This window comes from Protopterus annectens, chromosome 12.part0, assembly GCF_019279795.1.
Source record: "Protopterus annectens isolate FY-2018-M chromosome 12.part0, PAN1.0, whole genome shotgun sequence".
Lineage (NCBI taxonomy): Eukaryota > Metazoa > Chordata > Ceratodontiformes > Protopteridae > Protopterus > Protopterus annectens.
Window position 1 is genome coordinate 210361763 of NC_056746.1, and position 18037 is coordinate 210379799.

General features: G+C 36.8%; 1 protein-coding gene across 1 annotated transcript in view; it reads left to right on the forward strand.

Moving 5' to 3' along the window:
- The window catches only part of LOC122816453 (uromodulin-like), a 559619-nt gene that overhangs the window by 208513 nt on the left and 333069 nt on the right, over positions 1-18037 (forward strand). The window contains exons 9-10 of the mRNA XM_044089260.1: positions 14450-15247; positions 15729-15851. Coding sequence (XP_043945195.1) covers positions 14450-15247; positions 15729-15851 — 921 coding nt within the window. The remainder of the gene's footprint in view (positions 1-14449; positions 15248-15728; positions 15852-18037) is intronic.

The window sequence follows — 18037 nt, forward strand, 5'->3', positions numbered from 1 at the left end:
ATTGGAAGAATCCCTGTTATATATAGGTCAAACTACAACATTTTTTAAGTTCACATGTAATATTAGTAATGATTATATGGAATATTTAGATATTAAACGTATTAAAGACTACAAAGAAAATAGGTACATAGCTCGTATATATAGGAAAGAGACATATTCCAGTAGTTTATTACATTATAGCAGCTCACATCCTGAACACCAAAAAAAGTCCGTCGTAAAAGGACAGTTAGAGCTGCATGCATGATTACTAAAGAGCAACATTTTTTGGAAGAATGTTCTAATTTAAGATCCATGTTCTTTGCTAGATCATACCCTAGCATTTTTTTAAAATGACATTATAGAAGAAGTAATAAACAAAAGAAAGAGAGGTTATTTTAAACCTATTTTAGATAAAAAAAAACTTTAATATGCAAATTAAAAATTGCAGCATAGAAGGAGAAAAAAAAAATAGTGTTGCATCCCAAATAATCGCGAGTACAAACCAAGATAAGAATAATAAATTTTCAGAAGCATTGGTAATCACATATAGTAAAGAAGCTAATATTTTAAGATGGATCTTTGAGAAAAATTGGAGCGTACTAAATCTGGAAGAAGAGTTAAGGAATATAGTAGGAGATAAGCCACTTATAGTGTATAAAAGAAGGAGAAATTTGAAAGATTTGTTAAAATATAATGATTTGCATAGGAATGTTAAAATGCTAGGTATGAAAAAATGCGTTTTTTTAGATGGTGCCATAAAATAGAAGTTGGCACCGAGCTTTTAGTGAAAAATAGAACATATCAAATACAAGGTAAATATAATTGTGAATCAAAAGCTGTAGTTTATTTAAGCAAGTGTAAATCATGCTTAGCCTATTATATAGGGAAAAACGAAAGAAAATTGTCTCAGCGTATATATGAACATGAATATGCAATAAAAAAACTGAATATGAATAATGCTTTAGCAAAACACATTAATAGTCATCCAGACCATTCATTTACTTATACCATCATAGATCAAGTTATAATTGACGACAAAAAAGCTTGGAATGTACTTTTAGAAATTAAAGAATTAGAATGGCAAGTAAGGTTGCAAGCAGACACTTGGCCAGGTATTAATGAGCATAGCTCCATAGCACCTTTACTTAAACTAAAAAGCGCTAAAAAGAAACAAAATTTGTTACCATTAAAGAGAAGTTAAAAGAAATATAGAAGTTGTTAAACTTGATTATTCATAATAAGCTGCTGTATTAATAGGAGAGGTGGAGAGATAAAATGTAGTAAAGGAGAGATATATACAAGTATATGCTTTTTAGAATCTTAGAAAATATATACATTTTTTATAGTGAAGTGACATTTGATTATAGTGTATTTAATGGTTAAGTTAATTATATTTGGTTAATTAATTTATATAAAATAATAGATGTATATACATTTTATACTTGCATTTTAAGTATTTTATATAAGTATATATACATGTTTATATTAGGTAGGCTGCTGAGGGCAATAGGGACATAAAACTTTTTATTCATTTTTTTAATTGTTGATGTTAGTGAATTTGGTGTTTGCAATATGTATTGTTTGATTTGGAAAGTAATTTAGACAAAGGAAATGACATCATGATGACACTATTATTTGAAAGTTTAAAATGAACAGAATGTGTTGGATCTTTGTCTGATGAAGTATAATATTTTATTATATGAAAGCGCTCACAATACGTATTTTGTTACTTGTGGAATAAACGTAATTATTCTAGTTGTTCGTTCGTTCCTGGTTTACCTTCCGGCACAGTGCCTCGTTGTTTTATTCAAGTATGTTTCACACAAACTCACAATTTCTACTGTATAGTATTCTGACTTTCTTCACAGATGCACACTAGTCCTGACAATAAAGGTTAAAGACTGTTTAAAATAAGCAGATTACAGTGGCAGGCTTTCATCTACAGGCAGCCCTACCACCTTTACCCAACAGTTATTGCAGCTATGTTGATTATGTACAGCTGTTTTTGTTTTAAAGAAATAACATTACATGTACTTTATTAGCAGCATTGGATGGACAACATGAAATTCTGTAAAGAACACTGGCATCACGCCATAAGACCTAGTCAAATGTAGCACATATTAAAAAAAAAGAGTATGTATGATGAATACACAAGAAGAAATATTACCCACCTGCTGACATATGTTGTCAGTCTCTGCAGAAGCAAAAGTCATCTGAATAATTTCTCATTAAAGAGAACTGTTTCATATGGAGATGCTGATGTTAGCAGATAGCTTTACATTTCAGTGCTTCATCCAGAAATAAAGTTCTTCTTGATTTTGAAGAATAAATGGCCCATGTTCATTAAAAATATGATGATATTGATATAACATTTCCTGAACTATGTTAGTTATGCATCAGGGAATGGCTGGCAACAACTAATCATAAAACAACAAGCATTTAACTAAATGCAGAACATTTTTTTTGAAGTTTGATTGTACAGAGGAAACTGCATCAAGGTAATATGCAACAGTGACTGCATAATGGGTGCTGTAGAGCTTACATTTCTGAATATCATTTCACATAATGCTGACTATACTGAACTGACAGATGTCAACCCTTTCACAGCTGCTTGAGGATGTCTGTAAAGAGGTATTGCTAAAATGCAATACGTTTAGACTGTATTACACAGTATAGACCTATTAATGCATTATTCACTGAAATGAATAGAGCCAAATAATCAAAGCCATACATATGTTACAACAACTTTTATTCTATAACCCACAAATCAAACAAAAATGAGAAATATTACTGCACTGGATGGATATTTGGTTGTGATAAAAATGGCTGCAGTAAATATAATCCAAGTTTACTTCACACAAACAATAGCCATGGTAAAATAATCTAACTTGCTTCACAAAAATCACTTTGGCCCTACAAAACCAGAATAATGACCAAATAACAGTAGTCAGTCATTTTCATTAGCAGAAAGCCAGTACTTAGCAATTATTGCTACATTTGTGTTTGTGCATATCTCAGGCATTCCACTGTAATAAAAATTAATAAAATAACAGTCACACAATGCATTTCATACTCCATTTTACACAAACACACAGTTGATCACCAACCCCAACCCCCCCCAACCCATATCTGGTTGGTTGACAGGAGTAATGTGTGCATGTTTCAGATGTCAGACTGTAATAAAATTAAAGATAAAATAAAATAAATTGCCACAAGATGTACTACAAACTCCACTGTACACAAACACAGCTCCCACAGCTCATATCTAGTAAGCTGCCAATAGTAATTTGCATACCTCTCCGATGCCTGACTATAATAAAGTTAATATAAATAAGATGCTCATAGGGTGAATTTCAAAGCCTTTTTTTATACAAATAGTTTCTTTCCAGTTCCATGATCCATTTCTTCTTAGCTGACAGTAATGATTTGTGTACATCTCAGATGTCCAAGTATAGTAAAATAAAAACATAAAATAAAATTAGCCACACAATGCATTTCAAACTCTGTTTTAAAAAAGCACACGCTTGCCAGCCACCCAGCCCAAATCTGGTTGTCTGCTGGGAATAGTTCATGTACATTTCAGATGTCTGACTGTAATAAAATAAAATAAAAATAAATAAAATAAAATAATTGTTACATGGTGTATTTCAAATGCTATTTCAGACAAGTACACAGTTGCACCCCAACCGATAAAGCCCACATCTGGTTGCCTGTCAGGAATAATTTATATACATTTCAGATGTCTGATTGTAATAAAATAAAATATGGAAACAAAGTGTATTTCATTCTCAGTTTAATACAAATCCAGAACTGCTCACCAGCCCCCATAACACATATTGTGTTGCCAGCCAGGAACAGATTATACACAGATTGCTGCCTGTAGCAAAATTAAATTAAAAAATAAAATAATGGCTATACATTGTATTAAAAAACTCACTTTTGCACAATAGCATACAGTTTCTGTGCATATCTGGCTGTCTGCCAAACAAAAAAACAAATTAAACAAACAAACTTCCCTCATGCTACCACCATTGTTGTTTTTGTAAACTGAGATCTTCCCTTTTCTATTACTCCAGATTTTTGGACTTTCTGCTCCTTGACAGTGCTGTCCTGTGAATTTCTGGAATGACTTTGCCCTTTTGTGCCACCCTACTAATGTGTGCTAACCCTAACTCTGCAAATTAACTTAGAAGAACTCTACCACTACTATTATACAAGACTGGCTGAGACTCTCACATAGACACCCATGTGAACAAACAGCCATGCAACACTAAAGTTATCTCCTTACTTTATCCTTACTCTAACAATACCCACAACACCCCCACAAACACACTCCCACCCCTAACACCAATCCTCTTACCTGTATATACAAAATAAACTAGTAACCACACAATAGAACAACCCATATATACAAAATAAACTAGTAACCACACAATAGAATAAACCAAACATGAGTACAAACAATAAGAATATATAGCACAAAGGAGGTATGTTCAGAAACGTTTTAATAAACAAAATAACTAAGCACTTTTGCCTTAAAACAAGGCTTGTTTTAAGGCAAAATCACTTAGTTATTTTGTTTTAAAGCTACAGTCTCATTCAGACCAAATCCCTTATCTGCTTAAAGCAAAATAATCCATCTTATTTCACATTCCTCTGATTTATTGGTAAGATCTCCCGTTCTCATACTCTCTGAAATCAGCTGCAGCACTAAAGAAGTAAAAGTATGATTGTATGAGTAATAACCTAGTGTACTTAGCTAAGTGCCAAGCCTGCTCAGTCTTATATGGGGGCAAGACCAACCATTCCCTCCATGAATGCATACATGGTCATCTTTATGAAATTCATAAATTGGATAGGAATAATGCAGTAGCTAAGTATATATCTTGTCATGGTTCTGGTCATATGTTTACTTTTTTAGTGCTGCATCTCTATCATAAGAATGAAGATTAGGAGACAGGGATGCTATGCTAATCCTTCAGTAAAGGAGGCAGATAACACCATAAAAGAAGTGACAACGGAGACAAGTCCCCTTAAAAATGGATTCTTCATAGTGTACTTCAAACTCGGGGAGGATGACTATTTGTCTGTGTTGATTTTCACAGCAGATGACAACTTGGTTGCTCTCATGAATGCTTATACATAGAACATTTCCATTGAAGTCGACAGTGTACCATTAATTTTACCACAGTAGTGCCTTTGTCATCTCACAGTGCTACAGTTGAGGGATGCCTGTTCTCTACTGTCTGGTGATTTAAAAGACCAAGGAAGATTACAAAATACTATACAATGGAGTTCAGGAAATGACTGATTCTATGGAAGTATGCATGAATCAGCCATCATCCTGAATGATATTGAAAATAGAGCTCTCATGGCTGTTTCTGTGAACTTCCCAAAGATAAAGGTAACAAGGTGCCAATTTCATTTTGCCCATCTTTTCTGGTAACAGATACAGACCAATGGCCTTAGTAGGATTCATGGCATTTCTACCAATTTGCAGCTTAAGATGAATCAGTTGTCTGTCTTGGCTTTACTTGTTATTGAGGAAGGGAGGCATGGTCAAAGCTGAACAACTTTCCAGATTGTATCAGTCTCTGAAACTGCAAGCCATCAGAGTGGGTATCAATGATGTTCAGAACGTGGCAGCTTCCAATACTGGAGTACACAATCTCTAACTCCACACAACCTGCTAGAAAAGTAGCTACCAAGTTCACTTCTCATGACCCTACCCCATATTACAGTGTTGCTGCCTGTTGTCACTGTATCCCCCCCCAGCTACCTTTGTGAGGGATAGTGGCTACCCTCACTGAGTATAGTTATATCTGAGGCATAGCATGGTCAGTGCATGCACTGCCTTTTGTTGCCTACATGTGATAATGCATGCATCATTTCATTCTGTGCTGTCTTTATAGTGGCACATAGCTGTAGACCAGATGCCACCTGTGACAGGATGTACTTAACTTGTCTCCTCCTCATATGTGGTACTGCTGCTGCTTCTCTATCCCCAGACTCCTATACCCTGCACCTACACTTCTGTCATATTGGTATTGTTGGCCCTGCTGGGAACTTTCCCTATAGCTGTCTCCTCAATGGCGTATTTTCTATCATGGAACACAGCCCAAAGATTTTTCTACAGGTGTCTGAAGCATACTTACAGTGCTCTGCTAGGTGTATCAGGACAATGGAAGTAGCCCTTCAGTTGTCCAGCTATGCTCTCCATGATATTATGTGTTTCCGCATGGAGTGTGTCATACACCATCTCTGCTGGGATTTGTTGATGGATGCCACTACCCACAACTCCAAAGAATACCCAGCATCATCTTCAGTACACACCAATCACCCCATTATATATGGCACATTCTCTGCTTGCATGGTATGAATGTATATACTGTCTTGTGTATCCTGCCTGACTGTGTACCTGACTAAATGACCATGTGGGAAGTTCCCACATGAACTGTTGGTATATGTTTTAGTATGTACCCTATGTGAAAATCATGGGGACTGCCATGGTGACTCACAGAAATATTATGTATAATGTCCTGGATAATACATAACACTTGGCAGTTCAGAGAGTGGAAGGCCTTCCTATTGCTGTATCTAGGTTCCTGTGGACCAGGTGGGACTTTGATGGCAGAGTGTGTGCAGTCTATAAACTTAACCTAACTGTTGAAAAATAAATGTATTCAGTCAACTTCAATTTTTCTATATTCTAGATCTACAGCATTTCATGTCCACCATTGTTTTTTTCCTAATTGACCTAATAGGGGTTAAAAAAAACCATCTATTTACGATACATATTTGCAGGTCTCAGATATGTTCCCTTTCTGATTGTTTGCATCAGTTCCATACTTGTTAACATTTTTTCTGCCCTGAATAATGATCTTTTATTTCTGAATCACCTGTTTTATAGCATTTCCTCATATTTTTAGTATTTTTATAAAACAGGACAACGCTCCCATTTGTTATCTTTCTCCATTGTTCCCAGGGTAATGGAAAGGTTTCCATTATAAATGGCAAATGACTCTATTGATGGAATGATGCAGTGACAGTGTCATACTCTATCAGGTGATACCACAAAATGAGTGCTTACAACAGCCAGGCTTACACAAACATTTAATTTTCTGTACTGCTGTGCAGTTTTGGATGGAGTTGGAGGTGGGGGTTAGTCCTGAAGTTCATGCTTCATTTGTTCATATTTCACATGGTTACATTTATGACACTGTATGTGTCTCAGTTATATCATATGTGATTGTGTGGCCAAATGAGCATACTGTGCAGTGTCTCATGTTTTATTTTATTCCATTCTTTATTTCAAGTCCTGCCCATGTGCTTTAGTGTGCTTCTTATTCCTACAGTATTCTATAGGCATGGAGAGGGCTTTGCTTGGAGATAAGGAATGTCTTATGCTGACAGGCTCATATTTTTTTGTTGCATCTAAGAGCCTTAATTTACTGGAGTGATTGGTGTATGTCATCCTGTTCTGTATTATGCTTTTCTTGCCTTATTGTTTTCTCTGCATGATACTATGCATTTTTGCTTCAGTGTTTTCATTTATCGTCCACACCTCTCGCCATGGCTTTCTTTGTCAGTCTGCACTCTTGTTCATCAGTGTGGTTTTACATGTGGGCTAATGTGTTCAGCAGGATCCATAAGGAAAGCATTGGCACCAAAGAGTGCTTGCATCCTACTCTATAGTGCTTCTGGGATATTCTGTATCTTTGGCAGATGTTGATTATAAAGTTCCTGTCTACTCCAGAAACTTGGAAGGTCTGTAAGAGATGTTTTTGTGCTCCATTGTTCTAGTGCTATACTTTCATGGCTTACTCATGTAGTTGGTTACCAAGAAATGAAGGGACAGTTTTGTGGCTTCTGCCATTTGACCACCATTTTCCATTTAACTGTCATATCTTTAATGGATCTTTACCCCCACTTGTTTATCTTTTCTAGCAGTTGCTTTCTCAGGGGCCAGCGGTAAGCCCTGGACATCTGAGAACTACATGTCACTAAATGGTTGTTTGAAGCAATCTATGATAGTGATCCATTTATAGCCACTGGCCTCCTTTTGTTATTCTGCAATGGGTTAACAGATACCTGTGATGCTGTGTACAACCCCCCATTCCCCCAAGGTGCAGTCTCCTGCAGTGGGTATGGACTCCCTACATCCCCCCTGCATATGCCTATTGGTCCCGTGTATTGGCACACCTAGTTACATCCCCACCCTTATACCGCATTGCCTTGACTACTCCTCTGTAGAGGAATCTTTATGTTCCTTGTGTCCTGTCCTATTTCATGTGCCTGATGACCACTAAGAGAGCAGGACATGATAATGCCATTTCATTACGCTATGGTCCCACTCTCACATACCATAGGTGTTGATTACATTGCTAAGGTACATTTTCCAGTGGGGTTTCTACCTTCACTATTTTTATATCCACATCCAGAAAGTTATTATGTAAAGTCTTGTATTTCACATATTTTTTTTGTCTGTAAATGTTAATTAAATGGCATCCACCCTTTATATGTTACTTATAAGGACCTTGTAGAACAGCAGCTATGTTAATGAGCTAGCAAGGTACTGCTGTCTTGGAACTGCTTTTGAAGCACAATGCCCTGCCAAGCATTTTGGCTCTATCCATGCATGGAACAGTTCTAGGGAAGCATGTGACTAATAAGCTCATGCACACAGTTTATGTGGACATGTAGAATCACGGCACAGCATTACAAAGGTTTGGTAGAAAGCTGTTGTTGAGCTATGCTGTACACCATGATGTCCAAATATTCCTCTAAAATTCTTAATGCAAGAAACTGGACAAAGCCTAAAATAATACGGAGACAAATGCTCAAAAATAGGTACAGATTTTGAATATTGCTCTTATAAACTTAGAAAGTTGCTAGAATAACAGGATTTGTGTAAGGATACATTTTCTAAAAGATGTGAAATCTGAAACTCAAACGTCTCATTATTTAGTGAGTTCAGTCCTCAGTGATTTGCCAGAAAACCATAAATTTTATGAGGAACAGACAAAAAATATGAGGCAAAAATCTGGACATCCTGCGAAAATTTGGACATTTGAGAGGTATGTATCCAAACATTTTCCTGTGAGCACAGGGGTGTCATTTGGTTCCTTAAGTGAACCACTTTAGTGGTCACATCTTCCTCAGGGCTACTGCATGTACACCTGTAAGAACAAGATAGTCTTGCTGTTCCTACACAGGTACTTACCTGAGTGCCTGATGCAGTGATATAGGAATCCTAGGATGTTCTAGGCTACCAAGTCTTTTCAAACATGCTTTGCTGGTTCCCATCCCAGACTGTACTTAACCCTTCAAAAAGGTTAAGCCATTCTAGCCTGAGGTGAATTTATGAATACCCATCCAATTATCATGCTCCCATTTGCCTTCTGTGCAAGTTGAATGCCTAACATGAGCTTGACAGGATGATGATGACACTGGCAGAACTAGTTTGAGTACAATGAACTGTGGTGGCACCACCCTGATCTATTATAGCCTTGGGGGCAGAGGCTATGGAGAAAGAGATATGGACATTTATTACAAGCATGTTCCCTCCTCTTATTGTATTACTTACGGATACCTGTTTATTGAGGGGTATGTACTTTCTTTTACTCTTTTACACTGGCCAAAAAGTGTGAGCTAAACATGTGAGGATGTGGCATGAACTGATACTGTCAGCAGTGAATTAATTTACAATGTGTGACACTATGCTGTGTTACTGCATGTGGGTCCCACACATGTATACACATGTGTTCTCATTTTCTGCAAGTTCAGTTTTGGCTGAGCTCATGGAGTAGTAATAGTCACCTTGGTTTGAGCTGGTCAATGCATCTGACACTGGGTCACCAGTAATCACCAGGTCAGCACCTCATTTGAGGCATGGAGATCACTCTAGTGAAGGTGACCCGGAGGCCTCAGTAGTCACTTAGGAAAATGGTTCCTTTTCTGACATTGCCCTTGAAGGGTCTGCATCAGTTGGGGAAGCAACTGTTACTCAAGGTGCTAAAGTCTGTCCTAGCATGGCTTCTTGAGTCACATGACTGGTAGACCCCCAACCTTTTGGCAATCAAAAGAGCAGCAGCACATAATTTCAATCACAGAGGTGACTGATGGCTGGGTGTTGCTATGTAGGCCAGATTGGTATGTGTCTATGGCCTCTGCCCTGTCCCTATCCAGGTTTTGCTGTCCCTGTTGTGTCTTGTGTGTATACCATCCCATTTGTTTGTGTCAGCATTTTATGTTTGCTTGTCTTTACTTCTCCTTATATCCCTTCACTAACCATTCCTCCTGATGTATTGCACTAGCCCTTCTTTTTATATATTGAAAGTAGGGTTATCAACACCAAAAAATCCCTTCCTTCTCCTCACATTTCATGTATCATATTTATTATTATGTGTTTTCCTGTGCTTGCTATTCTCATTTTTCCTACTTTCCTATTTCCCCTTTCTTCCCCATTTCCACGATGAGCTGGGTTGACATTGTATCCCCTTTCTTCCCCATTTCCACGATGAGCTGGGTTGACACTGTATCCCCTTTCTTCCCCATTTCCATGGTGAGCTGGGTTGACACTGTATCCCCTTTCTTCCCCATTTCCATGATGAGCTGGGTTGACACTGTACTATGTTGACCCTCAGTAGGCTTTCTTGAGTGGAGCCTATGAAGTGCTTCAATGCACACATAAACACACATACATTTCCATACTAGCCTGCCTTTGACATGACATCTACCTCATCAGTCACCTGCCCATCTGTATTGCTTCTCTTCCTTTTTGCTGACCTGGTACTACATTTCCCCATGACATGGCAGCTCTGTTTTATGTTACATGCTTCAGTGCTTGGGTCTGAATCCCCAACCAAAATGTTCAAAAGCAAAAACTATGTTCCAGTAAACACATTACAGATCAACTGTAATCTGTATAAGTGTTGAGAACATCCTTTTAGTTCAGACTGCAGTCTGTCTAGTATGGATTTCCCCATTATATTTCTAGTGTTTGATAATGGACGTATAGGTCAGTAGTTGGCCCTCAAACTTCTGTCCCCTTTGTTTTTATATATGGTTTTGATTGCATCCTCTTCCAATCAAAATGGACACTTCCTTCAATGAAACTTAGCTTAAACAGATATTTTGGAGGTTCTGTGGAATGGGTAGCTAGGGTTTTAATATATTTATGTGTAACATAATCAATTCCTCCACTCCTTTTTTAGAGTCTGAATTATCCTTCATGTATCACTAGTTATTAAAGCACATATTTATTGTTATACTGAACTATGACAAAATCCAAAGCAATCTGAGTGGTTCCTTCTAATTGTGACCATTAATCAGCTCAAAACATTTAAATAAATGGTTACATATCTGGTAGAATATGGCTTCAATGGATATAATACTAAAGTCATTAAAATAATTCATCAAAATGATCATTGCATCACAAAGCTGTAGTTAGACCACAGCTTTGTATATCATCATGACAAAATTCATCGGAATTCCTCATTATTAATCCTTAATATAGTACCAGGAGTATGGATCCGGCACAGATGTTATCAGAAAGCCCTTCACTATTAATTGCAGTCAGTACTGAAACTCTTCACAATACACCTCACCATTAATTGGTTGATAAAGCATACATCTCACTAAATACAATAGAAATTTATGAAAAAAACTGTCTCAATATTGGACTATCAAAACAGAAAGAAAACAAACTTTCTATGTGTATGAAACATACACGCCAAATTTTGTAATGTACTATATGATAATATAAAAAAGCTTTAGTGAAATATGTACCTGCCACAATGGTACCTGCAGGTAAACACATTTAGAAAGAGACAATTACCATTAAGAAAGGCACTGAACATAAAGATCAGCAATGTACAACTCATTACAAGTTCATTAGGCTTGGTGCCACTAATAGACCAACAAACTTTCAAAAAAATAATTTAGGCAATGCTTAGCCACAAGTCTGGTTGCCATACATATCTGAAGCCACAATTTCTAGTTGATAGCAGAATTTTTGTCCCTTAGCATAATAAAAACACATAGGATATGTTGCTGTAGTTCTTCAGAGAAATGAAAACACACTGATTTTGTTGATCTGGGTTCTGCTTGCAACTACATAATGTGCAGGATGCAGTTTTCATCATTCCTTTAATTGTGTATAAACATTCAGTTGCCCAGAAACATGCCAACCTCTTTTAGTTGTACCTCCAACCTGACTTTATGACTGTATCATGTTGCTTGAAGTAATGCTTCACTCACTGAGATTTGGTGGCACTAAGAATACCAAATTAATTCATTATTCATGAGGACCCTTAATATAGCATCACACAGCACATTTAACTTCAATCGCGCAGCAAACACACAAAAAAACTATAATTCTTACACAACCACCTCCCACAAAGGACTTCAGATCATTCATATCATATCTATCCTCAACCAAATACCTTACAAAAATCCAACACATTTTATATAACAATCACAAATCACTTTAATACTTCTTTACATTTACAAATGCTTCCCCAATCAAAGTCAAACAAATCATGCTCCTACTCTCCCCCTTTTTTGGTATCACACCCACCCACCCAGCTCTTTCACCCTCCAGACTCACCACAGTGATAAATCCCCTCCATCCCAACAATTTGGTGGGAGGGTGGCCTAATGGTTAAGGTGTTTGCCTTACAAACACAAGGCGCAGGGTTTGAGTCTCACAAGGGATAATTGGCTAGGCTTAAAATGGCTCGCAAGGACAGTTAGCTTAGTACTAATCTATGAATCTATAAGACACTTCTTCACTGTACAAAATAATCCTTCCACTGCTCCCAAATTCATGCAATTAACACACACTCTTGTATCCATAAGTCTCCACATAATGGTATGATCCACACATTACACTCCAAAAACATCTCAATAAATTTATACCTCTTATACTCCTACTACCTTTAAGAGCTAATGTTGTATCTAACAGAAGTTCACTGGCTACACCCACTCATCCACCCACCCTCCAGACTCAAGTGCAGTTCAGTCTCCTTTGATCTACTAAATGCACAAATCCTTATGAATAAGCTTGATGTAATAAACTATTTCATAAGGACATGCTCACCTGATCACTTTGCTATCACAGAATATTGGATCAAAAATGATCTCCCTAATATACAAATGCATCTTCAGTGCCAGACTAGGTGAATAACCAGGGGAGGACACCATAATATTATGTAAGTTTCACATTAGTATAACAACCACCATCCAAAGAAATGCTATTTCAGACTCTGAACCCATTTGGATACATACAAAAATCCCATCCTGTAACAACAACTCTCTTTTTGTCACCATAGCCTACAACCCACAACTGCCTCTGTCAAAGCATTCCAATGTGTCATACACAACGTTGTTTCCAACATTTACAGACAAAACATGTAGTCATCATTAATGACTAATCTAAATCTGTTAGGCCAAAACACTAATGACATCCAAGAATTGTTATCTGATCATGAACACATACAACTAATCGATGAAACCACATGCTCAAACCACCTTTCAAATCATTGAGCTCTCCTTGATCCAATAACAAAACTCCCCCTACTATGTCAGATATTAGCATACACCTTGCCTCCTTTAGTAACAGCTTGATTACATGCTGGTAGATGTGTAAGTATATTTAGCATAAACATTATCTACTTTCTGTCAAACTGACACTGCTATTCTATTTTATCTAAAAACAATGTTTTCTTGTTTTTTACTTTCAACTCCTATTAACTGTCACCTTGTGCTGTGTTATTGTTGTTTAATTTCAGTCCCATTCTGGGTTGCATATAATCAGTTGTCATCAGCATTCCACCCTAGTAAACAAATAAAAATAAATAAATAAACAAACAAAAATAAATAAACAATCAAATAAATAAATAAATGAATGGTGGCTGCTTAACTGTAAGTTCAATACTTAGTGATTGTGATATTTGTTTAGATCATCCATATATCAAACTTTAGTCATGGGCTGTTTAACATAAGGTATGTAAAATGAATGCAGATAAGTGTGTGTAATAATGAATTGTTAAATGTATCAATTACTTTTAAAGCTGAGTATTTTAGTAAGATATGTTTTAAACCTATACAGGTTTTACATTATTTAAGAAAACAAATTAGAGCATTATTGTATAAGCAGTTTTTGATGACCAAATTAATAATGGTAGTTAGGAAATATATCAAGGCACTCTCTAAACCATATTGCCAGAAAAAATACATATTATAGTATTGGGTCTATGTTGTTTCCATATATTTTTTTCTGTTTTGCTCATTAGTTCTTAGTTTTGTAATAGCCCTGACATTATCCCTTTAATGAAACTCAGCATTTCTCAATTAAATCTGATTTTGTCACCTAAACTATTGTTCTCTATGGACTGGGTTTTGATTGCTGCCAAGCACTGCTAAACAAATATGCATATATACATACATATATTTTCCCTTTTTACAGGTGGAACTCAGTGCTCAGGATGCCCTGCCAATGCAGAATGTAAAGCAGATTGTAAGTATGATTGCAAAGAAGGATTTGATGACGATGGGATGGCCTGCACTGACATAGATGAGTGTAGCAATGAAAATCTCAATAGCTGTAGATTGGGCACTTGTGTTAACACAGTTGGTTCCTACAAATGTCTTTGTCCTAGTGGTTATGCAGAAGATTTCCCTGGTGCTGGTTGTAAAGATATTGATGAATGCTCCCAGCCTGAATTAAATCATTGCCACTTAGCAGCTGTTTGCACTAATTCTGAAGGTAATTACTCTTGCAGCTGTCAATATGGTTACACTGGAGATGGTTATCGCTGTGAGAAAAATGAATGCATTCTCAGCGCTCCATGCGATGCATACAAAGAATGTATTAAAGTGCCTGGCTCATACATCTGTTCTGACCCATGTGAAAATTACACTGTACTTAATGAATCCTGGAGAAGCATTAATGTACCATATGATGCATCTGAACCTGTTAAGTGTGACAATATGAAAAGAGGCTGGTATCGATTTGAAGGCCATGGTGGACAACAAATGCCAGAACACTGTATTAAGGAATACAACTGTGGAACTGTCGCACCAGTGTGGTTAAATGGCTCGCATCCCTCAAGCAAAGAGGAGATAGCAATTCGTAAAACATGTGTATCTCAGAAGCTGGACTGCTGTAGCTTTTCAAATAATATAAAAGTGAAGGCCTGTACCAATGGATATTATGTTTATAAACTAGAAGGAATAGAAAGCTGTCCTCACTCCTACTGTACAGGTACTAAACATATATTTACACACACACACACACACACATATACACAGGTACACATACAGACTGGCTTACGCATGAACACATAGCATATGCAGAGACACACGCACATGCACAAATGCATGTATGCACACAGGTACACAAGCACATAGCATATGCAGAGAAACACCCACACATGCATGCATGCATACATACACAAGTGCATGCATCCATGCACACAGGTACAGGTACACATATACACTGACTTATGCATGTACAGATATTCATATATTCGGACACACACACACACACACACACACACACACACTGCAAAGTATCCAATCATGCAAATATACACACTCATACATGCACATATGTGCAAAAGTACATGCCCCCCAATTGTACAAACATACATACATATCATTTTATGCTGCTTGATTAATCCTAGTACATACTTGAAATTTTCTGTTTATCAAATAATGTGCCACTTAAATTTTTCTCCACACAGATCCAAGATTTTCCACAAATCCATGTGCATCACTGTCTTGTGCTGATGATGAAGAATGTAAAAATTTAAATGGTGTCTGGGGATGCCACTGCAAAACTGACCACAGTTCAAGTTTAAATACAGGTAAGTGTAATATTGCATGGAAATATAATGTAGATGTATTATTGCAGCATAAAAACAGCTAGAAATTAACTTAATTCATAATGGAGGTTTATGAATACAAATTAAATTAGATTATTATGACAAAACATTATAAGTGATAGAAATTTCATGAACATCACAAGGAATCTAAATTATTCAAAAATACAATTAGACCTTTACATGTCTGCCTGAACAGTAAATCCAACTTGAACCTGAAAAAAAATACAAATTCTTATTTTTGAGTTTTAAAATTGTTCAGTGTATTGTGTAGCCCAGTTAATTCAGTGAGGCAGTATCAACACCCCAATGAGAACCAGGCAAGAATGCCATACATAGTAAATGCTTACACTAACACTTGTAGAAATATAAATTTGCTCATGAAAGATGACTTTATCATTAATCTTAACACCATTGAAACTCTTGTCTTACTGTTCCTGCTATTTACTTTTGCAATTTATTTGTACAATGGTTGTATGGAATTCAGCTTTTCATTTTAAGGTCGTTATGCTACTGCCTGTATTTATTTATTGAATATAGAAAAACATGCCAATTTCTGTTCCTTTGCAAAGCAAAACATAGCATTTTTTGTTTTGCTGAGGGAATGCACTTTTTTACTCTTTCTCACCTCCCTACCCTGTCTTATGGCTCTACTTCCTGCCCTACTCCCCTACTCACCCCATTCATTGCATGTGAGATTGAGTCAGGCATCTCTGGATTATACAGGAGTCCTTCAGCTCATTTGTTTCTGTCTAGGAAGTTGTAATGGCAATCTGTTCCCTCAGTGGCCAGAGTAGTGTGGCAGAGAGTGGGCTAGCTGTGAGTCCACTGGAGTAGCGTACACTTCCATTGCAGACTTTTTATACCTGTCTGGTTGGGAAATGGTGGCACTCATGCTGTCATGCACACACTTCCTGTTTCTCTGACTAAACAGCAAATTCTCTTCCCAATGGAGCATGAAATGATATGGCCTCAGGAGGAGGGTGATACACCCAGCCATGGTTAGGTGTTGCTAATGCATTTTTAGTGACTCCTTCCAGAATTCTGATATCCCTTAGGAATCAGTGAGCTGGCATCAACCACTCAAGCTCATCCTCCTCTGCCAAGTTCCTCAAATACCTGTACCATTAACAGAACATGGGCTGATACCTGTGCTACTAAAAGAACATGGGCTGATACCTGTGCTACTAATAAAACATGGGCTGCCTGGGCTATAGTCATGACTTCATTTGTCTTTTATATTTTTGAAAATCACAGTAAAATGAGCAATAAACTTTAAAAAAGCACTGGCTTATGCCGTCATTCCTGAATGTGTAAATTGACTTCAACCATCAGTATTATAACTGGCAAATGGCACAACCAGAGAAAAAGTTCTGTTTGAAACAATGGTCTGCATGTAATGCTGCATTCCGTAGACAAGCAGTTAATGTATATTCTAGATATAAAAATAGTTATCCATTAAAGTCATTGAACTTAACACATTTTCTCATGTTTCATAATCGACATGTGGCAAAAGAAAATTAACATACATTAAATTATATTACAGTGTATCACATTATACTTCTTGATGGCAGAAAGGAACAGCCTTTATATACACCCTTAAAGTAGATTCAGCATTCTACTTCCTCCTCCATTTCTGTTTTTCACCACACCCTTTCTACAACTACCTCATTCCCTTTTGCCCTTTTGAAAATGTTTGGGATTCCCTTTGCACCACCTATTCAAAAAATGTATGCCATGGGAAAAAACACCATTTGAAGAAGTCTTTTCTGAGATTCCTGCAAACTGATGCCTGCACCTGTCCTCTATCCTTCCTGATCAGGATATCTTCCACAGCTCTATAACATGATCTCGTACACCAATTATATATATATATATATATATATATATATATATATATATATTATATATATATATATATACATATGGGATCCGGACATATGCTCGACTAGCATATGTCCGACTCACAAAACATCGAACACACATACACGAAAGCACTTAACATCGACAAGCACTTCCGTGTATGTGTGCCTGTTTCGTAGATCGGACTACAGTGCAGGTAAGGGAAAATTCCCTTTTCCCCACTGTAGTGCAATCTCGGAGTGAGAATAATAATGTAGGGGGGATGGGGGGGCAAAGCCCCCCTGCAGAAACGTAGATTTTTTTTTTAT